This window comes from Aquarana catesbeiana, linkage group LG05 (assembly GCF_042186555.1).
Source record: "Aquarana catesbeiana isolate 2022-GZ linkage group LG05, ASM4218655v1, whole genome shotgun sequence".
In the NCBI taxonomy this organism is placed as follows: domain Eukaryota; kingdom Metazoa; phylum Chordata; class Amphibia; order Anura; family Ranidae; genus Aquarana; species Aquarana catesbeiana.
This window is the reverse complement of record NC_133328.1, coordinates 569,939,681-569,965,661: the sequence shown is the minus strand read 5'-3', so window position 1 is coordinate 569,965,661 and position 25,981 is coordinate 569,939,681. Positions and strand designations below refer to the sequence as shown.

At 42.3% G+C, this 25,981-nt stretch overlaps 1 protein-coding gene across 2 annotated transcripts in view; it reads left to right on the top strand.

Annotated features, from left to right (window-relative positions):
• Nucleotides 1-25,981, top strand: part of CFAP418 (cilia and flagella associated protein 418) — a 43,113-nt gene that overhangs the window by 15,866 nt on the left and 1,266 nt on the right. Inside the window, exons 4-6 of one of the 2 annotated variants that reach the window (XM_073631998.1) lie at nt 4,216-4,281; nt 10,183-10,325; nt 19,829-19,929. In XM_073631998.1, coding sequence (XP_073488099.1) covers nt 4,216-4,281; nt 10,183-10,324 — 208 coding nt within the window. In that variant the 3' untranslated portion in view covers nt 10,325; nt 19,829-19,929. Of the gene's footprint in view, nt 1-4,215; nt 4,282-10,182; nt 10,326-19,828; nt 19,930-25,981 lie in introns of those variants that run through there. The other variant, XM_073631997.1, reaches the window with a different exon arrangement.

Genomic DNA, 25,981 nt, shown 5'->3' with positions numbered 1-25,981 from the left:
GAAAAAAAAAGGTTTTGCCTATAGTTCTACTTTAACAGACCAAAAGAGTTTACATACATATAAGCTTAAACACAAAGCTTTTTAATATGTGATTAATATTAGGTGCAGGGAGAGGCCCAGATGTATGATCATTTAACCACTTGCCGACCATCCTATAGTAGTTTTACTGCTACAAGGGTGGCCGCACTGCACAGGATCACGATTATACACGATTCTGCATTTCCGGGTATCGGGTGCGAGCGCGTGCCTCCGGGCACAGCGGGAGCTGATCAGCGAGTACCGTGGACCCATTGTCCACCAGATGTTTAACTCCTTCCCAGCCCGTGTCATTAGTACAGTGACAGTGCATATTTTTAGCACTGCTCATTGTATTAGTGTCACTGGTTCCCGAAATAAGTGTCAAAAGTGTCAGTTAGTGTCCGATTTGTCCACCGCAATATTGCAGTCCTGCTATTAGTCACTGATCACCACCAACACTAGTAAAAAAAAAATCAAAATAATAATTCCATAAATATATCCCATAGTTTGTAGATGCTATAACTTTTGCGCAATCAATACACTTATATTTTTTACCAAAAATATGTTGCAGAATACATATTGGCCTAAATTGATGAAGAAATTTATTTTTTTTCAATTTTTTAATGGGATATGTTTTATAGCAGAAAGCAAAAATTATTATTTTTTTTTTTTAATATATTTAAAATTTGTGGTCTTTTTTTGTTTATAGCACAAAAAATAAAAAACACAGAAGTGATTAAATGTATGTATAGTGTTGCGCGGTCGCGCAATTGTCCGTTAAAATAACGCAGTTCCGTATTGCAAATATGGCCTGGTCAGGAAGGGGGGAAAATCTTCCGGAGCTGAAGTGATTAAAGAATGTTGTTCAGCCCTTGACTCTCTTCCTTGAGGCCCCCCACGTCCACATATACGTACGTACGAATGTAAACGCACATGGGGCGCCTACGCTTGAAAGTGTCGATTTGCAATACAATTGTTACATATCCCCACACACGCCGGAGTGAGAGCAATATTTCTAGCACCAGAACTCCTCCATAACACTAAACCAATGACCTATTGGGGCTTTTGCAGTGTCACCTATAAACAAATACAGGGTAATGAAGATTGTCGCCATTTCAAGGGCGTATGCAAATTTAAGGTTTGGTATGTTGGGTATCTATTTACTTGGTGCAACCTTGTCTTTTATTTTTCTCCAAAAATGTGGGTAATTTGTTGTAATTGTTTGCCCTAACATTCACTTTAGTGTGTTTTTTTTTTTTTTTTTTTACAGAAATGTTTCATTTCTTAGACCTTTGCGGCAACATAACATGTGACATAAAAAATTGGAACTACCACTATTTTATTCTCTAGGGTGTCTGCTTTCAGAAAATAAATAACGTTTGGGAGTTTTGTGTAATCTTACGGCCTAAAATTATTTTTTAAACGTGCAAAAAATTCAAAAACAGCTCTGGCAGCGAAAAGGTTAAGCAAGCTGCTAGCAGGCTTCAGTAGGCTTTCAACAAGCTTCAAGAAGTTCTGAAGCCTGTTAGCAGCTTGTTTAAAGTGGCAATCAGCACTCCCATTAGGATCTGTGTTCTACATTTACAAATTGGAGTGGAATGGTACTTTAAAAGTGTCAACAAAGGTTGCTGAACGGTCTGCAAATGCTTTGTGGAGGCTTGCTGTTCACTGTTCACACAGCTCTTATACAAGCTGAAGCACATGTGAAACTGGGCTTAGCTGGAGTTCGGCTTTAATTTGTTAGCCAAATCTACCAGAACCTTCTGGTACATCTAGCACTACCCTCTCCCCAGGCTGACAGCTGTCCAGAGATGTCTCCATTGTTCCTCCAGCCAGAAGAGTGGCGATGCCAGTGGCGGCTGGTGTTCAAAATTTTTGGCGGGGCGCTGCCACTGTGCCCATCAAATGCTGCCACTGTGCCCATCAAACGCAGCCACTTTGTCCATTAAACGCAGCCACTTTGCCCATCAAACGCTGCCACTGTGCCCCAAATGCTGCCACTGTGCCCCAAATGCTGCCACTGTGCCCATCAAACGCTGCCACTGTGCCCCAAATGCTGCCACTGTGCCCATCAAATGCTGCCACTGTGCCCCAAATGCTGCCACTGTGCCCCAAATGCTGCCACTGTGCCCATCAAACGCTGCCACTGTGCCCCAAATGTTGCCACTGTGCCCATCAAACGCTGCCACTGTGCCCCAAATGTTGCCACTGTGCCCATTAAATGCTGCCATTGTGCCCCAAATGATGCTACTGTGCCCCAAATGATGCCACTGTGCCCCCCGCCCGCCCCTTACCTTGCCACGGGTGGGTAGCGGGTGACGGCGGCAGGCGGCGAGCGGTGTCCGGTCTCCTCCATTTCTTCCCGGACCCTGATGTCTTCTCCCGCCCGTTCCTCCTCTCGTCCTCTGCTATGATTGGACGCCTGATAGGCATCCAATCACAGTGCCTGCCATTTCAGCCAATCGAAGACAGGTAACACAGACCCGGCAACCTAAATGGCTGAGAGGCAGTTCAATGTTAGCAAAGTGAATTCCTTGCTAACATACAGCTGAGTGAGAAGCGAATGCACAGCGTTGAGCTTGCCTCTCACATTTTTGGGCGCCTATTAGAGCCTATGGCTCTAATCAGGTGCTTCCAAAAAACACCCCCGCCGGTGTAATTCAGATGCATGAATCTATCTATGGTGATTAGAGCGGTGCAGGAGGGGGGGGGGGGGGGCGGCGCTCCTGCGCCCTTTATGGACGGACCGCCACTGGGTGACACCATAAGACAGGAGGTGTGTTACTGGCTGGATCACCAGGTAAAAAAAGAAAAATGCTTAAAATAACAAAATTAATGTGGCCACCATATTAAGGGATTGGTGAGTTGTAATATATTAGATTTTTGTTTTTGGCTTTAATAAAATTATTGTGGCTACTTTGAGAAATGTATAGACTATTAGAAAAAAATGCATTTGACACAGTTCCCCATAAACGTTTACTGTACAAGATAAGGTCCATTGGCATGGACCATAGGGTGAGTACATGGATTGAAAACTGGCTACAAGGGCGAGTTCAGAGGGTGGTGATAAATGGGGAGTACTCAGAATGGTCAGGGGTGGGTAGTGGGGTTCCCCAGGGTTCTGTGCTGGGACCAATCCTATTTAATTTGTTTATAAACGACCTGGAGGATGGGATAAACAGTTCAATCTCTGTATTTGCAGACGATACTAAGCTAAGCAGGGCAATAACTTCTCCGCAAGATGTGGAAACCTTGCAAAAAGACCTGAACAAATTAATGGGGTGGGCGACTACATGGCAAATGAGGTTCAATGTAGAAAAATGTAAAATAATGCATTTGGGTGGCAAAAATATGACTGCAATCTATACACTGGGGGGAGAACCTCTGGGGGAATCTAGGATGGAAAAGGACCTGGGGGTCCTAGTAGATGATAGGCTCAGCAATGGCATGCAATGCCAAGCTGCTGCTAACAAAGCAAACAGAATATCGGCATGTATTAAAAGGGGGATCAACTGCAGAGATAAAATGATAATTCTCCCGCTCTACAAGACTCTGGTCTGGTCGCACCTGGAGTATGCTGTCCAGTTCTGGGCACCAGTCCTCAGGAAGGATGTACTGGAAATGGAGCGAGTACAAAGAAGGGCAACAAAAACATAAACATAAAGGGTCTGGAGGATCTTAGTTATGAGGAAAGGTTGCGAGCACTGAACTTATTCTCTCTGGAGAAGAGACCCTTGAGAGGGGATATGATATCAATTTACAAATACTGTACTGGTGACCCCACAATAGGGATAAAACTTTCTCGCAGAAGAGAGTTTAACAAGACTCGTGGCCACTCATTAAAATTAGAAGAAAAGAGGTTTAACCTTAAACTACGTAGAGGGTTCTTTACTGTAAGAGCGGCAAGGATGTGGAATTCCCTTCCACAGGCGGTGGTCTCAGCGGGGGCCATTGATAGCTTCAAGAAACTATTAGATAAGCACCTGAATGACTGCAACATACAGGGATATATAATGTAATACTGACACATAATCACACACATAGGTTGGACTTGATGGACTTGTGTCTTTTTTCAACCTCACCTACTATGTACTATGTAACTATATGCATTGAGCTCAGCGGTGATTATTGTTATGAATAATGAAATCATTTGGACAAATGAAGATTCCAATTACACTTTGCATTTTTGAATTGTAGGTGTTGTCCAGTCTACCTTGGTGGGACTATGGTTCGCTTCGGTGTTGGGACAAATATATCTGAACGGTAGGTTTTGCGTCATACGAATATCATTAAATTTTGTGAAATATAACTTGTATTTGGAGAGGGATGAAACAACTAATCGCTTAATCAACAACTAATCGATTATGAAATGAATCCATTACTATTTTCATAATCGATTAATCGGCCAGTAACATAATGGGGTTAAAAACAACTAAAATGAGCCCTTTATAGTACAAAAAGAGCAAATAATCGCTACTGAAAATATTACTTTCACAGTTCTATAGTAAAAAAAATGAACCCCTTACAGTAGTGATTATCTGCTTTTTGTACTATAAAAGGGCTAATTTTTTTTTTTTTTTTTTTAACCCCATTATGTTACTAAACGTCTTAGACCTGGATCACATCTATGTGTTTTTTTGGTGCTTTTTGCAGAAACACACTACAGTTCATTTTCATGGTTTCCTATGGGACACGTTAACATCTATGCTTTTTTTAGCTGCTGCGTATTTGGAAAGAGTCAGGAACTTTTTTTTTTAAACGCAAAACGGTGCTTTTTTGGTTCAATATACTTCAATGGAGAAGCTGCAGAAAAGCATGTAATGCGTTTTTGCAGCAATTTGTGTTTTTTAATCTGCCCAACAACAAATTGGCCAAAAAAAAGCAAAACCGCAAATCGCAGCAAAATCACGTGCGCACAAATCAAAACGCACAGCAAAAAGCACTGCAGAAACAGATCAAAAGCAAACTGCCTAGGTGTGTAGCGAGCCTTATTCTGGCCACACGGATCAATTTTCAGACGAGAATATTCAGACGAAAAATCTTTGTACATTCGCTGAATAAAAGAATGTTGTTTGAAAATTTCACTTGTTTTTAACATTATGTTTTTAAAATGAATGTAATTTCTGAATGAAAACCACATACACTGTCTGAAAATTCCTTCGACCAAGAAGTTTTCTATTTCCAAATTTTCCCGTCACTGTGGTTGAAAATGAACGTTGATTTGACCCCACTAATGATTAGAAAAACGAACGAACGTTCTTAAAATTAAATTTTTTTTGAAGGAAGACATTGTTTGTTTTTTTAAATGAAAAAATTTGTCTCTGAGTTTGATATTTACCAGATTCACCATTTAATAGTATATATAGTATATCCCCTCTAATAGCATATACAGTATATCCCCTCTAATAGTATATACAGTATATCTCTTCTAATAGTATATACAGTATATCTCTTCCAATAGTATATACAGTATATCTCTTCTAATAGTATATACAGTATATCCCCTCTAATAGTATATGCAGTATATCTCTTCTAATAGTATATACAGTATATCCCCTCTTATGCCCCGTACACACGGTCGGATTTTCCGATGGAAAATATCCGATCGGAGCGTGTTGTCGGAAATTCCGACCGTGTGTGGGCTCCATCGGACATTTTCCATCGGATTTTCCGACACACAAAGTTTGAGAGCTTGCTATAAAATTTTCCGACAACAAAATCCGTTGTCGGAAATTCCGATCGTGTGTACACAAATCCGACGGACAAAGTGCCACGCATGCTCAGAATAAATAAAGAGATGAAAGCTATTGGCCACTGCCCCGTTTATAGTCCCGACGTACGTGTTTTACGTCACCGCGTTCAGAACGATCGGATTTTCTGACAACTTTGTGTGACCGTGTGTATGCAAGACAAGTTTGAGCCAACATCCGTCGGAAAAAATCCTAGGATTTTGTTGTCGGAATGTCCGAACAAAGTCCGACCGTGTGTACGCCCTATAATAGTATATACAATATATCCCCTCTAATAGTATATACAGTATATCTCTTCTAATAGTATATACAGTATATCCCCTCTAATAGTATATACAATATATCCCCTCTAATAGTATATACAGTATATCTCTTCTAATAGTATATACAGTATATCCCCTCTAATAGTATATACAATATATCCCCTCTAATAGTATATACAATATATCCCCTCTAATAGTATATACAGTATATCTCTTCTAATAGTATATACAGTATATCCCCTCTAATAGTATATACAGTATATCTCTTCTGTCTGTTATTCTCAGAGTGGATTCAATATTTCGCTCCCTAACCATATAGTTGGTCATTTATATTTACCACTGCATAGAGATATTTAAGAATAAATTGCCTTTTTTTTTTAATCTTTACATTTTAACTAAATTATACAGCACACTTTTTTTAAGGTTATTAACCAATTAATCAATTAATCGAAACAATAATCTGAAAATAATCATTAGTTGCAGCCCTAATTTGGAGATTAGAAAAGTCATCATTTATCTGGGAACAGATGGTAAGAATGTTTTTATTCTTAACGTGAGTCTTATGGAATATGAGGTGGTATCAAAAATTTCCGAGACTAGCTCTGTTTATAAGAAAGTACTTTATCTACGTTTACACACTGTTATCACCTTCAAAATAGTACCCTTGCACAGCAATACAGCGCTCCCAACATTCCTTCCACTTCTGGAATGTGTCCTCTAAGGCCCCTTTCACACTTATACGACTTCAAAGTCGCACGATTTTACCACGATTTTGCGGCCGCTATTGTGGTGCGATTTTACAGCGATTTTGCCGCGATTTGGGAGCAGTACTACTTTGTATGACTTTTCCACAACTTTGGCATTAACCAATCTCAGCTTGTGCTTACAAAGTAGTGTGAAATCGTGTCTATATCATTCAGGTGCGATTTGCATGCTACTTGAGCGTTTAACATTGAGGTCTATGGAGTACAAATCGTATGGAAGTTGGACCAAAGTAGTGCAGGGACTACTTTCAAGTCGGCACGACTTAATGGTGCCAATATGAATGGTAGTCATTGAAAATCATGAAGAATGACTCGTCATACGATTTTGCAGTACAAAATCGCAGGACAAGTCGTATAAGTGTGAAAGGGGCCTTAGTCTTCTTTTCGAAGCGTGTCAAGCACAAGTTACTAAATAGTTTCAACATTTTCGGGGGTTGAGCTCATTGAAGGTCTTCCTGATCTCTCGTCGTCTTCCAGTGATGATCTTCCGCTCTTGAAGCGGGCATGCCACTCAAAACACCTCAAACGACTCATTGCAGCATCGCCGTAAACTTGCAGAATCATGTTAAACGTCTCTGTGGCAGATTTGCTCAGATTTACACAGAATTTCACATGATGAAATAGCAGATGTGGTAACACATGTGGTCAGAATGGCACCAGTTGCACAGCTTCCGATGTACGCAGGACGATGTATTTTGGCGCACTGACTTATGATGGTCAGTGCTCCCTGTGACTGTGCATACAGCCTTATTCAATGAAATCTCATAGGTAATTTGTATAATGTATAGCTCGTTAAAATATCATATGCCCTACCGCCATCCTCCCCTACCCCAACATTTTCGTATGGTTATAATTCCATACAACTCTACTATTCTGGTATTTTTGAATTGCGGTCTGCCCGGTGCTGCAAACCCTTCTGCCCCAAATTCTAAAATCTTCCTAGCTTCTCCTGTATAAATGCCTTGGCCTCCAGTATTACACTATACCCAGCTGTATGGAGGCTGCATTCATGGAGAGAGCTCAGAAGATTTCAGAAGTCTTTAACCCTAGGAGGTGCAACCTTACACAGGAGATGTTGGGACAATGGTAATGGAGGTAAGTATATTGAAAATGCTGGAGTAGGGGAGTGGGAATGAATAAAAGATATGAACACTAAAAGTACACTAATTCTTTACAGCCCTCAAAGAGTTTACAATCTAAGGTCCCTATCTTATATGCATACATACATTCACATGTACTAGGGCCACTTTAGCTAGGAGACAATTAATCTACCAGCATGTCTTTTAAAGTGGAACTAAACCTAACTTTAGAAAACTGCAATCAAGCATGCTATGTCTCTTCTGCAATAATATAAACTTTTGAAAAAAAAATCAATCAGCGCAATTTACTGTGAGAATTATAATTACTAAAGTAGCTGCTGTCACTTAAAGTGATTTCACTTCCACCTACAAACAATATTATGTGCCAACAAACAGTACTGCACTACTAAATATCTTATAGTATGACTTATGACCCCTTACTGAGGAAGTCAACGCCCTGATGACACGCGTCCAGGGGTGGAGCTTACGCACTGACATCACACCGCGGCCATCTCCAAGCTGATAGTGCTTCACTTGTAAGTGTATTCATTTACTTTTTTACTATTACATCCTTTGGAAACGGAGAGCACTAGATGTTACCTTTCTTTTACATATAACATTTATTGGGCAAGACGATCCGGGTTCTTGGAACCCTATTGAGGAGCCATTCATCTAAGGAGGTCTGTTATCCATAAGTTTGCCAGGTGTCATCATTTCCCCAGAGGGGATAACTGCTGATTTTTCTCTGCTATGAGGTGAGCAGTCTCTGAAACTGGTGGTGGAGAGCACTCGTTCTTGTTTGCACTGTTTGGTGAATTGATTTATGGCAGGATTTTCTTCAATCAAGCATTATTCACATGAACTTTTGTTATAAGATTTTTCACATTAATAGTTTTGTAACACATGTAATAGCACAATATCAATTTGTATGATATTATTGCTTTTCACTTAGTATGTTGGTTACGGATTAGTCATATTCTAAGATATTTGGTAGGGCAGCACTGTTTGTCGGCACATAATATAAACCTACCTGCATGCTCCTGGTTTTCTACCTAATTTCTACCTCAGTTCAGCATGCATTCCTGATACACTTTGGCTGTGCCAGAAGACTGGCTCCCATGTGCATGCACAGGATGATGTCACCCCCCACTGGCCAATCAAAAGGCCAAAAACCCAAAGAACCCCAGGGAGAAGATGACAGCTGCCAGTGAAGAATGTAACCTCCATGTCGCTGGAAGGTGGAGGCGAGTATAACTTCAGTACCCAGAGGAAACCCACACAAGCACAGGGAGAACATGCAAACTCTGTCCAAAGTTACGAATTATCCAAAATAACGAATGCCTCATCTAAATGAATGGAACGTAATGAATTATTAATAATAATAAAACGTTTTTATTATTATTAATGATATTAATAATAATTTGTTACGTTCCATTTGTTTAGATGTGGCATTCGTTATTTTGGATAATTCATAATTTCGGATAAATTTGTTACGTTCACTAACCGCCAAATTTTAAAGGAAATTCCAATACCTATAATTTAATAGTTAGTAATAGTTATTATTATTATTATTAGTTATTATTTCGGATTTTTTCATATTTGGGTTTTCGTATTTTCATTCTTATTTTCGAATTTACGAATTTTCAGAAAAATTTGTCAAACAGGTTTTTCGTTAATTTGAATATTTCTGAATTAACGAATTTGTCGAATTTCGTTGAAAAACTAATTTGTAACAAAACTAATTGCATGTGTCTAAAAACAATCCAACTTTTCACTTTTTTGAACACAGAGATCTGTACACATTCGTTTCTAGTGATATGAGTGGGAATTGGCACATTTCTCATCACTCGGCACTCTCGGTGAGCCATCTGCCCATCTATGACCAGCTAAAGTGCCTTGATAACATTCCCAGTCATTCTCTCCCTGCCTTGTTTGTTATATATTCTATTATGACCAGAAGGTGGCACCATTGCAGCATTCACAATGCTTGCTATTACAACATTTTTCTTCTCCTACATTAGCTCAGTCTTTTGCTCCTTCCATGCAGAGATCAGAGCTTGTGTTTGTTTCAGATGTCCTCTTAAATGTTAATGAAAAAGGTTGTTAATAAGAGCTGGTGATACATCGTTTCCTGTAATAATAATGTTTAATGAAGACACCATAGTAGCAGTTGTGCCCTCATAAATAATATGACTCATAAAGATTTCCAGCATAAATATTTAGACCTGTCTACATAGGGATTTCCATAGACCTGCTTGGCCTTTTCAAGCCCATATAATTAATGTGCTATTATTTCTTTTAATGATAGATTGCCTTGCAGCCTAACAACCGTTCACACGCTGTGTAGTGACATCACAGGTTTTGGTTCCAGTTGTGTCACTGTGGGAAAAGAGGCGGAGCTTTACAGGAAGAGGGTGGAGCTTGTCATTGGCATAAGATTGATGCTATAAGGTTACTTTATTTTTATACTGGATGATTTGAGGGTTGGGGGGGCTGGTGCTAATTCTTCTGACTTATACAATTTTTCTCATGCCTTGGGAGAGCTACATGCAAGTTAGTAGGGAGCTTATTATAGCATGTGATGATTGATTGTAAGTATCAGTACTGTCTTTATTGCATTGCTCTTTTGGCATCAATCATAATAAAGGATCATTGTCATTTTGTTAAAAGTAAGGAGCAGTGCAATACTCTCTAAAAGTGAATCTGTACATTTCTCATACTAGTTAAAAGTACAGGTTTGCCCTGCTAGAGGGATCCTGTACTTACATCCCCTGCAGTCTACTGCCACTCTGATCAACTGCTGGATCATCTGAGAAATACTAGAGTATGGGAAACATGAACCCCCCCCCCCCCAAATCACAGGGGGGTGAAGCCGGGGCACACTACATGCAGGACTTTTGGTGCGCTTTCACCAAAACTCCATAACATAATAGAAGTCTATGAGAAAGCTTAGCAAACCCACACAAAAACCTTAAAGTGATTGTAAAGGATCGTTTTTTTATTTTTTTTAAATAACAAACATGTCATACTTCCCTCCACTGTGCAGCTCGTTTTGCACAGAGTGGATCTGAACATCCTCTTCTGGTGTCCTCGGGCGGCTCTCACGGCTCCTCCCCACATCAGATAACCTCTTAGGAGAAGCGCTCTCCCGGGGGGTTACCTTGCAGGCACAATCCCGAGTCCAGCATTTGCGTCCACGGGCACGAATACGGGACTCGGCCCCGCCCCCCGGCGCCCGCGTCATTGGATTTGATTGACAGAAGCAGGAGCCAATGGCTGCGCTGCTATCAATCTATCCAATAGCTGGGACCCCGCGGAGAGAGAGAGACAGAGCGTCCCCGCCGAAGAGATGAAAAGGCTCAGGTAAGTAAAACGGGGGGTTGGGGGGCCGGTGACTGCCAGGTGTTTATTCACCTTGATGCATTAAGGTGAAAAAACATGAGGGTTTACAACTCCTTTAAGTATACTGCGCCGTGCCAAAGTGCAGCAGTTCAGTGTGAAATCTTCCAAAGTTTCACGCCTTTTAATATCTTCATACTCCTGTACCACTGCATGTTCTGATTTGTGGCTGGTTCTTGCTTGGAAATGCCTTAAATACAATTTTCCCTGTAGAAATCTGCTTTCTGCACTCACCATCCAGTGTTCTCTACTAGTATAGCTGAGTAACAGTCACACCCCTCAGTACACGGACTTGTATTGCAGAGACAGGGGAAGGGCTCATCAGATGAGTTCTGTTACTGAGTACACTAGGTAAACCTCTGGAGGACTGCACAGTCATGTTTAGAAACTCTGTACTATAATACCGAGCTGACTGCGTCCACGCTCAGACATCTGTCCCTATCCGCAGCTAAACGATCTGTGTGTAAATGCGAACAGTAGCGGCCGCCCAGCCCTATTAAATCACTACTGTTCGCATAATCTGGTTATTCCATCAGCAAGAATACAGAGATTCTTGACGCAGGAACCTGGCAGCTCCACCAACCTGGCCATGTGAAAGGTGCTAACTAGTGTGGTGGTGATCAGGGACACTGTGACTGGTGCAGTGGTGATTAGGGACACTGAGTGGGTGGTGGTAATTAAGGACAAGGATTGATGACAGTATGGAAAAAAAAATATACATTCTGCAGGAGTTTTGTGTTTTGTCTGTAGAAGCAGCTCAGTGTTATCCAATGTCACTATTCACATTAGGACAATTACAGCCATATTTTGAGCTCAGCGTTTAGAGGCAGGAAATAAAAACCTTCTGGTATGCGTTTCTGGCAGGAAAAAATCCTAAACTCTCCTAAACTGTGTACAAAAAAACATGTGAGCGTTTTTTTCTGCAGAGGGAACTGGCTTTTTTTAAGCCCAGTGTGCATGGAGGTTAATGGCAATAATTTTAACTGTCATGAATGGCTTTCATTCATGACTCTTGTGTTACACTTTACCATTGTGATGCTGTGATTGGTCACAGCTATCATATGGTACAGGGGCTTCTATGATTGGCCCTGTATACCATGTAATCACTGTTACCAATCACAGCATCACAATAGTAAATAATGAATCATGAATGGCTGCCATTCATGACAAATATTTACTTAGCATGTAATCACTGATTAGTAACAGCAATCACATGGTACCTGGGATAATCACAGCATCAATGTACCAATCTCTTAGTTCGCAGATCATGCCCTGTGCAGGGAGGACGTCATATAATATCTACCTGGGATAGGAAATCTCCCGACTGGCCTTCATTTTACGTGCTCCTAACCAAAACGAGAAGTGAGAGAAAATCCCTCTAATGCAGTGGTCTCCTGGGGGCCATATGCAGCCCTTTGCTCACATTAATCTGGCCCTTGGGGCGATATTTCCCCCACTGACACCAATGATGGGGCACAGTTCCTCCCAGTGACACCAACGATGGGGCACAGTTCCTCTCCCTTACACCAAAGATTGGGTATTGTTTACTTCCGCTGTTGCCAGGACATTTTCTACTTTGAATTGCCACAGTCCGGCCCCCCTAAAGTCTGAAGGACAGCAAACGAGCCTTTTGTTTAAAAAGTTTGGAGACTCCTGCAAACCCCTTGTTGTCAACAGAACAAGTCTTCCCATTGGGAGATATCCCCTTCATTACTTTTCTGGGGACAACCCATAATTTGGTATTTTCTTTTACATTCAATAATAATGGTGAAAAAGACAAATATAGAGGTTGAATCTCCCTAACAGGGGCACAGACAGCAATAAAAACCTGACAGGGGTTCTAATCCCTCTCCACTCTGTCAAAAACTGAAAATTGTATCATACTTACTGTAATTTTCCTTTCCTGGTGCCTATCCATGGAAGCATACCTGTGATAAGCTCCGCCCTGGGCTCCTCCTCTCAGGATAGTGAATATATTATAAAAGAAAGACCAATACCCCCCCCCCCCAGCATTCTCCTGTTATATCGAATACCAAAGGAGGGCATGTATGTTGCCATGGATAGGCACCAGGAAAGGAAAATTATGGTAAGTATGATACAATTTTCTGTTTTCCTGGTGCCTCCATGGCAGTAAATCTGTGATACAATAAATAGCTGAAAAACTGGGTGGGTAATGCTCATAAAGAAATTTTATTAAGTAACAGTCAGAGTTGATTCAATTGCCCTTCTTCTGAACTCCACTGAAGTGAGTGCTCCTGGCTTAATTCTATAATGTAGCATGAATGTGCTTGAAGAAGACCAGGAAGCTGCTCTGCAAAACATTTCAAGAGAGACATTTGCCCTTGCCGCCCAAGACGAAGAAACTGCCCTTGTTGAGTGGGCCTGCAGGCCAGCAGCTCCAATTCTCTAGCCCTATACGTTCTTTGAATTAGTTTGCAAATCCAGGAGGCAATCGTTCTTGAGGCTGCTTCCTTTCCTCTATTCTTGCCCCAAGGTAGAACGAATAGTCTTTTTGATGCCCTGAAGGATGCTGTGGCCTGAAGGTAAAATCTTAGAACTCTGGACACGTCTAGTTCATGTAATGACCCTGACTGTGGCTCTGGAAAGGTAGGTAGAGCCCAAGCCTCTGTGAGAGTGGATCGGGAAGACACTTTAGGCACAAATCCTTGAACTGTCCGAAGCTCCACTCTGTCTGGGAAGAAGGATATATGCTCATCCTCTGCTCCTAATGCTTGTAGTTCCGAAGCTCTCTTCCCTGAAGTCACTGCAATCAAAAAGGCAGTCTTGAGCGTCAGGTTCCATAATGTAGCAGATTATGATGGGGCAAAAGGATGAGTTGTCAGAGAGTCCAATACCACGGACAGATCCCAAGCAGGAAAAGCACGCTTTACTGGTGGCCTAATTTTCTTAATTGCTCTGAGGAATTGGATGATAAGAACATCTTCTGCCCATCTCTTTTGTGTGGCTGCTGAAATGGCTGCCACCTGAACTTTCAGAGAACTTAGACTGAGACCAAGGTTCAGGCCTGCTTAAAGGAAGTCTAAGAGCAGCGAGGAGGAAGGGACCGCAGGGTCCGAACACCTGCCGGCTGCAAACAATTTGAATTTGTTCCAGATCTTGGTGTATACACCATTTGTGGATCGCTTTCTGGCCTTTAGCAGTGTAGAGATCACTTCCGATGAGCAACCCAGAGATTGGAATTTTTGCCTTTCAACATCCAAACATGAAGATTTAGTTTGTGAGGTCCTGGGTGCACAAATCTCCCTTGAGTGAGAAGCTGAGGTAAGATCGGAATCTTGACAGGATGACAAGTGCTGAGGTGCATTGCCCAAGGAAACCATGGCCTCCTCGGTCAGTATGGGAGGATTGCCACCACACTGATTGACTTGTTCAGTAATCTGAGGAGAAATCTTGAAATTAAAGGTTGGGGGGAATGCATAAGCTGTCCTGCACTGCCACAAACTCAAAAGGGCATCCACTGACTCTGCCCGGGGATGAGGCAGACGTGTAAGGAACCTTGGCAATTTGGCATTCTCTGCTGAGGCGAAGAGATCGATTTCTGGAGGATTCTGGAGTCCCATGATCCAACTGAATATTGAAGGGTGAAGGGACCATTCGCTTCTGTCTTGAAAGTTCCGGGAGAGATGATCCGCCTTCTCGTTCAGGCAGCCCGGAAGGTAAACTGCCTTGAGCTCCAGCAAGTTTCTCTCTGCCCACAACATAATGGGCTCCACTTCCTTCAACAATGAGATGCTGTGGGTTCCCCCCTGTCACTGGATATATGCCACTGCCGCTCTGTTGTCCAAGCGTAACAAGACCGGTTTTTGTAGTAGATGGTCCCCCAGACTCACTAGGGCTAGATAGGCTGCCCGTATTTCCAGGACGTTCAAGACTATTTCCGTCATGGGAAAGTCCAACTTCCCTTGCACCTCTAGATGATGGCAGTGTGCTCCCCAGCCTCTTGAACTTGCATCGGTAGTAAGTATGGACCAAGAGTGGCACTGCAGATACCGTGGCTTCGAGATCCGATCTTTCTTCGTCCACCAAAGAAGACTCCTCTTCATGGGGATCGAGATGAATATCCGCTGATGCAATAACTGTTTCTTCCACTGCGACAAGAAGCCTACTTAAAAACCTTAGGTGCCAATGGGCCCAAGGCAGCATCAGGATGCAAGATGACATAATCCCGATTAAACTCAGGCAACCTGACGCAGCTAGGTGGGACAGTGATCTGACCTTGATCATCCTCTGGGAAATAGCCTCCACTTTCTTTTTTACTGTCCCGGTCAAAGTGTCGAACAAGGCTCTCAGGTAGATCATTGTCTGGGTTGGTGTAAGAAGACTCCTTCCCCCATTTACTAGCCACCCAAATTTTGCTATGGTGGACAGCAAGATCTTCTTGTGCTCCAGAAGTTGTTCCGGGCTGAGAGCTAGTAAGAAGATGTTGTCTAGATAAGGAAAAACTCTCAGCCTTCTCTCCCTTGGGGGGGGGGGGGGGCTCGAACTGCAATTAGGATCTTCAAAAATATCCTCGGTGAGGTGTAGAGGCCAAAGGGGAGACACTGGAACTGAAGATGCGTGTGCCCTACTGCCACCCTTAGATATTTTTGGAAGGCAGGAATGAAGGGCACGTGGTAGTAGGCATCTTGGAGATCCACTGAGATCATCCAATCTCCCGGTTGTACCATCTGGATGATCGTTTGCAAGGATTCCATCTTGAAGGTGTCTAGATGAATGAAATGATTCAGACGCTTTAAATCCACCACCGGCCTCCAATCCCCATTCTTTTTGGGGATCAGAAAAAGGGTTGAATAAAACCCTGTGAACCTCTCGGAGGGAGGGACAGGGACTACTGCTTGTTGGACCTGTAATAGGGGTAGAAAATTTTGCAGTACCTCTGCTTTCTGCGGAATTCTGGTTAGAGCAAATGAATCTTGCGGAGGATGCTTTGAGAATATCCAAAATTGTCCGAAACGGACGGTGGATACCACCCAAGGATCCTTGCAGTGGCTGGCCCACACCCCGGAGAAGTGACTTAGTCTGGCCCCGACCGGGATCCCCTGGGGTGACCTCTTGTCAAAAGGTTTTCGCTCCGTCCTTGGAGTTGGGAATATTTCTCTGTTTATTAGATTTTAAGAAGGTATCTTGAGTGCTTCTCCAGTTCCTTTTAGAATCTCTATTTTGACGGAACTGAGAGAAATTCCTATTCCTGGAACTTGGAGGAAAAAACTCGAGCCCTTCCCATCCTCTTGTCTTGAGGGGGTAAACCTGACTTTCCCCCTGTTACCCGGGAGATCGCTATTTCAAGTCTATCCCCAAATAGTACCTTTCCATCAAAGGGGATCCTGCACCAATTCTGTTTAGAGGCTGCATCAGCCACCCATGGCTTTAGCCACAAGGCCCGTTTGGCCATAATTGTATGCAGCATGGCAGTAGCTGAAAATCTTATTGCATCGATGGCCGCTTCCCCCACAAAATTAGCTGACATCTTGAGCTCTTCCAGTGCTTTAATGATATCATCTTTTGGGACGCCTTATCGTATGGCCATCTTTGTTCTCCGTCCAGACCCTAATAGCGTTTGAGACTGATGTTAATGCCACTGCTGGTCTGCAGGCGCCTCCAGCCGACTGGTAGGCCTTCTTAGGGTCTGAATTAATGCGCCCATGGCTAGGCGAACTACTGCGGCGTCAACCACCAGGGAGGTGTCCAAAAGAGCTGAGTCTGATTCAGCTAAAGGGTAAAGTTTATGCAACCGGTTTAAGGAAAAACGTTTCTCAGTCTTTTTCCATTTATCCAAGATGAGGGCCCTCCTGTCCCTTCGGTATTGAACTGTACTGTAATTGTGCTGCCCCCCCTCTACATTGTAAAGTGCTGCGTAAACTATTGGCGCTATATATATATATATATATCGTGAATAATAATATTGAGGTCTTTCACTTCCTCCATAAGCGGGAAAAAGGAAAGTCTTTTCTTCAAAAAGGGAAAATAGGACCTCGACTTTTTAGGAGGTTTTTCGACCTCCTCCCAACCTATAGCATGCTTCACAGCTGACACAAACGGCTGGACTAAAGAAAAACTGAACACCGATGGGTCAGTCTCATCCACTGATTCTTCCAACACCTCCTTGTCCCCACCAGTCGTAGGAGGTGGTACTGCTGTGGACCGACCAGAACCGGTGGCAGAGGGACCTGGGAGCACTACATCTGCCGTCTCCTCCTGCTCACCTGTCGCAATCTGCTGGGGAAGCGTTGTTCCCACTAGTTCTGCAAGTGAGTCCTTAACGACTTTTTTGATCAAGTCTGTAACTTGCTGAGCTTCAGCCTCCCCTTGAGCAGCATAGCTTCGAAAACAATCCTTGCAGACCAGTTTATCCGCCATAGGGACAGCACCACAAGCCCGGCACTTTTTTGGACCTTCTCGTCTAGGAGAATTTGTCGATCGATGTCTCTTGGAAGAAGATCTGTCATCCGAATGACGTCATGATCTAGACAGTCGACTGCGTTCATGGCTTGGATGGTAATGACCTCCATGGTGGCCAGAAGTCCTGTTAGACTTATCTTGGCGTATAGGGCTGAAACAAAAGGTAGCAGCGTAAAAGCACTCTTTTTCTAACAAACAAACAAAAAAAATACATTTTCTTCCTTTTTTTTTTTTTTTCTTTTTTCCCCAGGAACTGAAGTGCATGTCCTTACCTAGAGAAACGAGGATCTTGATCTAAAGGCGGCTGACTCATTGCTGTGGGGGCAGGCAGTAGCAGCTTATGAGAGGAAAAAACATTAGTGACAAACAAATAAAAGAGAAAAAAGAGGGGGAGAAAAAAAAAAAAAAGAAGAAAAAGAAAAGTAAGATTTCAGCTATACACCATTTCTGACTCCAAACTCCATCCAAAATTAAAAACAAAAATATGCTAAACAAAATATTTTTCCCTATTTTCCCCTTTCCCTCCCCTCTTTTACCTTTGCAAGTACAGACACAAAAGAAAAAAAACAAAATTATCCCCTATTTTTTTTTTTACCTACCAGAGAACATGGACTGCGATCATACAGGAGCACTCAGCACAGACAACCTTCTGCACCAAAGCAGGCCACCATACTAAACTCCCCTGCTTCTTAAATAGGACCAGGGGAGGGAAGGAGTCATGGACATAGCCTAATGTCAGCCCCCCAGCCATCCTCTATAGTGAGGGCAACAGCCTAAGCGGATTTCCTCAAGAAAGATGGCGCCGGAGTCCTCACCGCTATCGCATGCGCCACTTGCCGCCGATTCCCAAGGACGCCACAAACTCCCCATACACTCTGATGCCCCGTACACACGATCGGATTTTCCGACGGAAAATGTGTGATAGGACCTTGTTGTCGGAAATTCCGACCGTGTGTAGGCTCCATCACACATTTTCCATCGAATTTTCCGACACACAAAGTTTGAGAGCAGGATATAAAATTTTCCGACAACAAAATTTGTTGTCGGGATAATCCGACGCACAAAGTGCCACGCATGCTCAGAATAAATAAAGAGATGAAAGCTATTGGCCACTGCCCCGTTTATAGTCCTGACGTACGTGTTTTACGTCACCGCGTTTAGAACGATCGGATTTTCCGACAACTTTGTGTGACCGTGTGTATGCAAGACAAGTTTGAGCCAACATGCGTCGGAAAAAATCCTAGGATTTTGTTGTCGGAATGTCCGAACAAAGTCCGACCGTGTGTACGGGGCATTAGAATTGAAAGACATAAGGAATACGAAGTGACACAAAATAAAGCTAAACAGGTATGCTGCCTTACCTGCACCCCAGCATGGTACTAGCCATAATCCATCTGCAGACCAACTGCTCCGATTTAGGAGACTGCTGCGGCCCCAAAAGTTCCTCAGAAGGGGCTCCCCACCTTATTAGCGCTTTTAGCAGCCCAAGGATGAGGACTGCGTCTGGGAGAGGCTCAGAACCCAGACGGAACCTGCACAAGGCGGAGGCAAGGACACACACACCACCATCCATGAGGTATGAGGAAAAAAAGGAGAATGCTGGGGGTGGGGTATTGGTCTTTCTTTTATAATATATTCACTATCCTGAGAGGATGAGCCCGGGGCGGAGAAAAAGTTTTGCCTTCAGCTATACGTTAATTTTCTAAATTGGTAGCATGAGAAGCAGCACATATCTGCATGTACCTTTGGATAGTCCTCCCTGGGTGTCCAATGACCAATGGAAATATTGACTTTAGCTCTGGCATACCCCTTCTAAGAAATCACACGTCATTTTTTGTTTTCCCTAATGTAATGGACAGTCTTAGCCGATGAAAAAAGAGGTGCAAGATGAGGCGATAGAGCGTAACTTTTAAAACTGAAGTTGAGTCTTGCATAATTTAATGTCCTGAAATTTAGAGCCTCTAAGCTGCCTCCTGAGATGTCTGTAGGTACTTACAGCCATAGGTGCAGGCTTTTCATGTATGATATCTTTGTAGGTTTATTGTACTTTAATGTGTTCTCTTTTATGCATTTTTCATCCAAGATCTACTTTAGCTCAAAAACTTTCTTTTTTTTCTTTTTTTTTCCTGCTGTAGGGCTTGTAGCCAGCTGCGCTGTACCAGCTGTGATTTCAGTGTTTTGTCATTTGATGACTACAAATGGGACTCATCCTGCGACTACCTCTTCTTCAGGTACATTTCTGAGATTGCCGCACTTAAGTTAAGTGTAATCTATTGGCCAGGTTTGTGTGGAACATTTCCGCCTAGTCCTGGGGAGATAACACTAATTGCAAATATGAACTGATTTAAAGTATAGTTTCAAGCTAAAAAGCTTACTGTATCTGCCTGTTATATATTTGCTGTGTGCCAAGAAAACCGTAGGAGAAATATAGTGCACTGGATACCAGTACACTGGATGAATTAAAGTGATATTATTATTTTTATTTTTTTTTATATATTTTAGCAGAGCAGGTCCACACTTAAATTATATTCTGATTCTCCCTCTTTTTAAAGCATTCCTTTCTTCCTTGTTCAACCAGTCCCATAATCGCTGCCCCCCCTTTTTTCTCCTGTTTTTGAGAGGCTTCTTTTCAAAGCATGGTCCTATGGAGCCACCCATTAATGCATGCTTCCGTAATAAGGCTAAATCATGGACACTGCCTGCACCGACATACATAAGCAGCCCAAGAGGACAACCCATAGAAAGCACACCTCTGCTCCTCCTCCCAAGTCAATGTCCATCAATTTCATGGGAGGAGCAAAGACCGTTCTTCTGTTTGATGTCACAGGCAAAGTCCTCATATCAGCCACAGTTTTGCAATGAAGGGGCATGCATTTCATGCACAATAAATGATGGGACATGTAGTCCCAAGGGAACACTCTTGATGACAATTAGATGTGCACAACGGAAACATTTGTTTAATTTAGTTTTGGATTCATTTGTTAAGTTTATCATTTTGTTTTATCATATCAGAAAAAAAGACCCTAAGGTCAACGCACTAGATAAAAACTCAGTAAAAAATAAATGATGAAAATATAATAAGTGTAAAGCAGCCAGCACCTAAGTTCAATACCAAAAAACTTCCAATAGAATAAACAACACAGTGGTTGCAGCGCTAATATTGATATAAAATAAAATATGAAATCCTTATGGTAATAAAAATTATAAAGTAGTCAACGAATTAGTGATACATATAATAGTGAGTGAAACCAAAAACCACTACGTTCAAAAAAGAAAAAAACATTCAAAAAAGAAAAAAAGGGAAAACTAAAGCAATGTCCCATAGTGATCAAATAAGAAAATCCAATATAGCGTTTGTCTCACCACCGTCGCGGAAGGCTAGAGTGATGACGTCACCGTCTGAGGCTCCACCCTACACGTTTCATCACGAGTGGACGGCCAATCCCCAGAAGACGTCCACTCGTGATGAAACGCGTAGGGTGGAGCCTCCGACAGTGACATCATCACGCTAGCCTTCTGCGACGGTGGTGAGAAGAACGCTCTAGGAAATAGGGAGAAGTGAATAGAGACACCGCGGCTTTTATGTGACACAACCGCTTATGATGACACTTCGTTCCTGTAAGTGCAAATCTTTTTTTAATAAATGTATTTGAATTGACATACTGCACTATGGGAGTTTCTATCTTTTATCTTTGAGCAACATTAGAAGATCGGCTGGTCCGGATGACCTTAAGTTTTGGGGAGACCTATAAATTCCCTGTGCTGGGTGAGACTGTTAGCAGCAGTCATGTCTTTTTGGTAAGCAAGCTACCCCACTTTTGGGTGTTGACCTGAACACGCGTTTGCTTTGGGAAGATTGGTGTCACAGCTTTTGTTTCCTGCAATTCATCTTCTCTCCTCTGGAGGCTCAATATATTGGATTTTCTTATTTGATCACTATGGGACATTGCTTTAGTTTTCCCTTTTTTTTCATTTTTCAACGTAGTGGTTTTTGGTTTCACTCACTATTGCATGTATCACTAATTTGTTGATTACTTTATCATTTTTATTACCATAAGGATTTCATATTGTATTTTATATCAATATTAGCGCTGCACCCACTGTGTTGTTTTATTATATTCCTGGTTAGAACGATTTGTTTTTGGAATTTGTTTTGTATATTCGTTCTTCTGAATCAGTTAGACCCCTTTCACACTGGGGCGGTTTGCAGGCGCTATTGCGCTAAAAATAGCACCTGCAAACCAACCCGAAACAGCTGCTGCTGTGTCTCCAATGGAGCGGTCCGCTAGCAGGACGGGAAAAAAAGTCCTGCTAGCAGCATCTTCGGAGCGGTGAAATCAATGGGGCAGCCGGCAAAGCGCCTCAGTGTTTTTTTTAACCCTTTCTCGGCTGCTAGCGGGGGGGTAAATACCTAATAATAGAGGCGCTTTACCGCCGACGCACCTCCCACCCCAGTGTGAAAGCGGCCTTCATATATTCAGAAATTATTTTGGAAGATTCAGATTAATTTGTTATGTTATAATGCAGAGATTCTGATGGATCCACTTCCATCCAACCCAAATAGGGTTGGGCGAACGGTTCCGCCCGAGCATAAGTTCAGACCGAACTTTGGTTGTTCGGATGTTCTGCGAACACCGAACAATATGTGGTGTTCAGGGCAAATTCGAAAGCCGCCAGAACACCGTTAAAGTCTATGGGACATTAACATGAAAAATTAAAAGTGTTAATTTTAAAGGCTTATATATGCAAGTTATTGTCATAAAAAGTGTTTGGGGACCTGGGTCCTGCCCCAGCGGACATGTATCAATAAAAATTTTTTTTTTTTAAATGGCCGTTTTTTTCAGGAGCATCGTGGGACATTTTTGAAGGGTATGGATTTTGAGGGGGACCCCTACGCCATTTATTTTTTAATTTGGCGCAGAGTTCCCCTTAATTTCTATATTAGACCCGAAGGCTATTTAACACGGCATATTTTCACACCTGCCTAAAACTTTTGCATAGTAGTGTTATATATAATGTACAGTTAGGTCAATATATATTTGGACACAGGCACAATTTTTTTTCAGGTATTTTCAAGCTATGGTTATATAATGGATAAGGGCTAAAATTTTACACTCTCAGGTTTAAGAGGGTATGTACATCCAAATCGGAGGAAGGGTTTAGGAATTACAGCTCTGAAGAATAGCCACCCCTCCACCCTTTTTCAAGGGACCAAAAGTAATTGGACAATTGAATCAAAAGCTGTTTCATGGGCAGGTGTGGGCTACTCCTTGTTTATTTCTTCATCAATTAAGCAGATAGAAGGTTTGGAGTTGATTCTAAGGCTCGGTTCACACTGGAACTGGCTGCGGGTCGCACAGGAATATTGTGTGCGTCCCTATTCTCCGGTTCAGGGACGAATCGGGGCCGAATCTATGCCTGAATTTAGCCCTGAAATGGATCTAAATACGTACAGTGTTTCTGAGCAGTGCCGCCCCAGAGATATGTGAACCGGTCACGTTCTCCTGCTACCAATTGGATGCAGGGAAACCCGCATCCAGTTCGCATAGGTGTGAACCCAGCCTTAGTGTGGTATTTGCATTTGGAATCTATTGCTGTGAACCTACATCATGCGTTCAAAGGAGCTGTCCATGCAAGTGAAATGGACCATTGTAAGGCTTCAAAAACAAAACAAATCCATCAGAGAGATAGCAGCAACATTAGAAGTGGCCACATCAACAGTTTGGTACATTCTGAGGAAAGAAGAACACACCGGTGAGCTAAAAAAGCCTGGATATCCAGGGGAGACAACCGTGGTTGATGATTGCAGGATCCTCTTTATAGTAAAGAAAAACCCTTTCACAACATCTGGACAAGTGAAGGACACTCTCTAGGAGGTGGGTGTATTATTGTCAAAGACTACAACTAAGAGAAGACTTCACAAGGGCAAATACAGAGGGTTCACCACAAGGCACAAACCATTCATAAGCCTGAAGAATAGAAAAGCCAGATTAGACTTTGCCAAAAAGCATCTAAAAATGCTAAACCAGTTCTGGAAAAGCATTCTTTTGACGGATGAAACTAAGATTAATCTGTACCAGAATGACGGGAAGAAAAAAGTGTGAGAAGGCTTGGAACAGCTCATGATCCAAAACACACAACGTCATCTGTAAAACATGGTGGAGGCAGTGTGATGGCATAGGCATGCATGGCTTCCAGTGGCACTGGATCATTGGTGTTTATTGATGATGAGACAAAAGCAGCCGGATGAATTGTGCAGTGTTTAGAGATATACTGTCAGACCAGATTCAGCCAAATGCAGCAAAGTTGATTGGACGGCGCTTCACAGTACAGATGGACAATGATCGAAAGCACACTCCAAAAGCAACTCAGGAACGTTTGAAGGAAAAGAAGAGGAATATTCTGCAATGGCCGAGTCAGTCATCTGATCTCAACCCCATTAACCACTTTAAGACCAGTCCTATTTTTCAGACTTGTTGTTTACAAGTTAAAATAATTTTGTTTTGCTAGAAAACTACTTAGAACCCCCAAATATTATATATATTTTTTTTTCTAACACCCTAGAGAATAAAAATGGCGGTCGTTGCAATACTTTCTGTCACACCGTATTTGTGCAGCGGTCTTATAAGCGCACTTTTTTTTTAAAAAATAAACTTTTTGAATTAAAAAATAAGACAACAGTAAAATTGGCCCAATTTTTTTTTATATTGTGAAAGATGATGTTACGCCGAGTAAATTGATGCCCAACATGTCACGCTTCAAAATTGCGCCCGCTCGTGGAATGGCGACAAACTTTTATCCTTAAAATTCTCCATATGCGACATTTAAAAAATTCTACAGGTTGCATGTTTTGAGTTACAGAGGAGGTCTAGGGCTAGAATTATTGCTATTGCTCTATCGATCGCGGTGATGCCTCACATGTGGGGTTTGAACGCCGTTTTCATATGCGGGCGCTACTCACATATACGTTTGCTTCTGCATGCAAGCTCGGCAGGACGGGGTGCGTTTTTTCTTATTTATTTTACTTTTTTATTTTTTCATTTTACACTGTTCTTTTAACCACTTCAGCCCCGGAAGAATCTACCCCCTTCCTGACCAGTGCGTTTTTTGCTATTCGGCACTGCGTCGCTTTAACTGACAATTGCGCAGTCGTGCGACGTGGCTTCCAAACAAAATTTACGTCCTTTTTTTCCCACAAATAGAGCTTTCTTTTGGTGGTATTTGATCGCCTCCGTGGTTTTTATTTTTTGCGCTATAAACAAAAAAATAGCGACAATTTTGAAAAAAACACATTATTTTTTACTTTCTGCTATAATAAATATCCCCAAAAAATATTTAAAAAAACGTTTTTTTTCCTCAGTTTAGGCCGATATGTATTCTTCTACATATTTTTGGTTAAAAAAAGTTGCAATAAGTGTTTATTGATTGGTTTGCACAAAAGTTATAGCGTTTACAAAATAGGGGATAGTTTTATGGCATTTTTATTAATAATTTTTTTTTTTACTACGGTAATAATGGCGGCGATCATTGATCTTTATTGTGACTGCGACATTATGGTGGACATGTCGGACATTTTTGACACATTTTTGGAACCATTGTCATTTATACAGCAATCAGTGCTATAAAAATGCAATGAAGGGGTTAACCACTAGGTGGCGGGGAGGGGTTAAGTCAGTACTAGGGATGTGTTCTAACTGTTGGGGGGATGGGCTGTGTGTGACACGTCACTGATCTCTGCTCCCGATGACAGGGAGCAGAGATCAGTGACACTGTCACTAGGCAGAACAGGGAGATGCTTGTTTACATCAGCATCTCTCCGTTCGTCCTCTTCGTGAGGCGATCGCGGGTATTCCCGCGGCGATCGCGTCCGCGGGACCCACGACCTGACTCACGGAGCTCACAGCAGGCGCGCGCGTGCACACACGGCGGCAAATTCAAAGTAACGTACGGGTACATTACTTTGCGCAGCCGTGCCATTCTGCCGACGTATATCTACAGGAGCCGGTCGGGAAAGGGGTAAAAAAAAAATTGTGTCACTTTTATTCCTATTACAAGGAATGTAAGCATCCCTTGTAATAGAAAAAAAGCATGACAGGACCTCTTAAACATGACATGTGGGGTCAAAAAGACACTAAAATGCAATAAAAAATTATAAAAAAAAGTCGTTTAAAAAAAAAAAAAAAAAGAGCTATGGGCGAATGACGTTGCTTCTGCCATGCAATTGTATGGAGCCGAGTGGGGGCCATCTTCTCCACACTCAGCTCCATACCTAACACGGAAGAGGACGT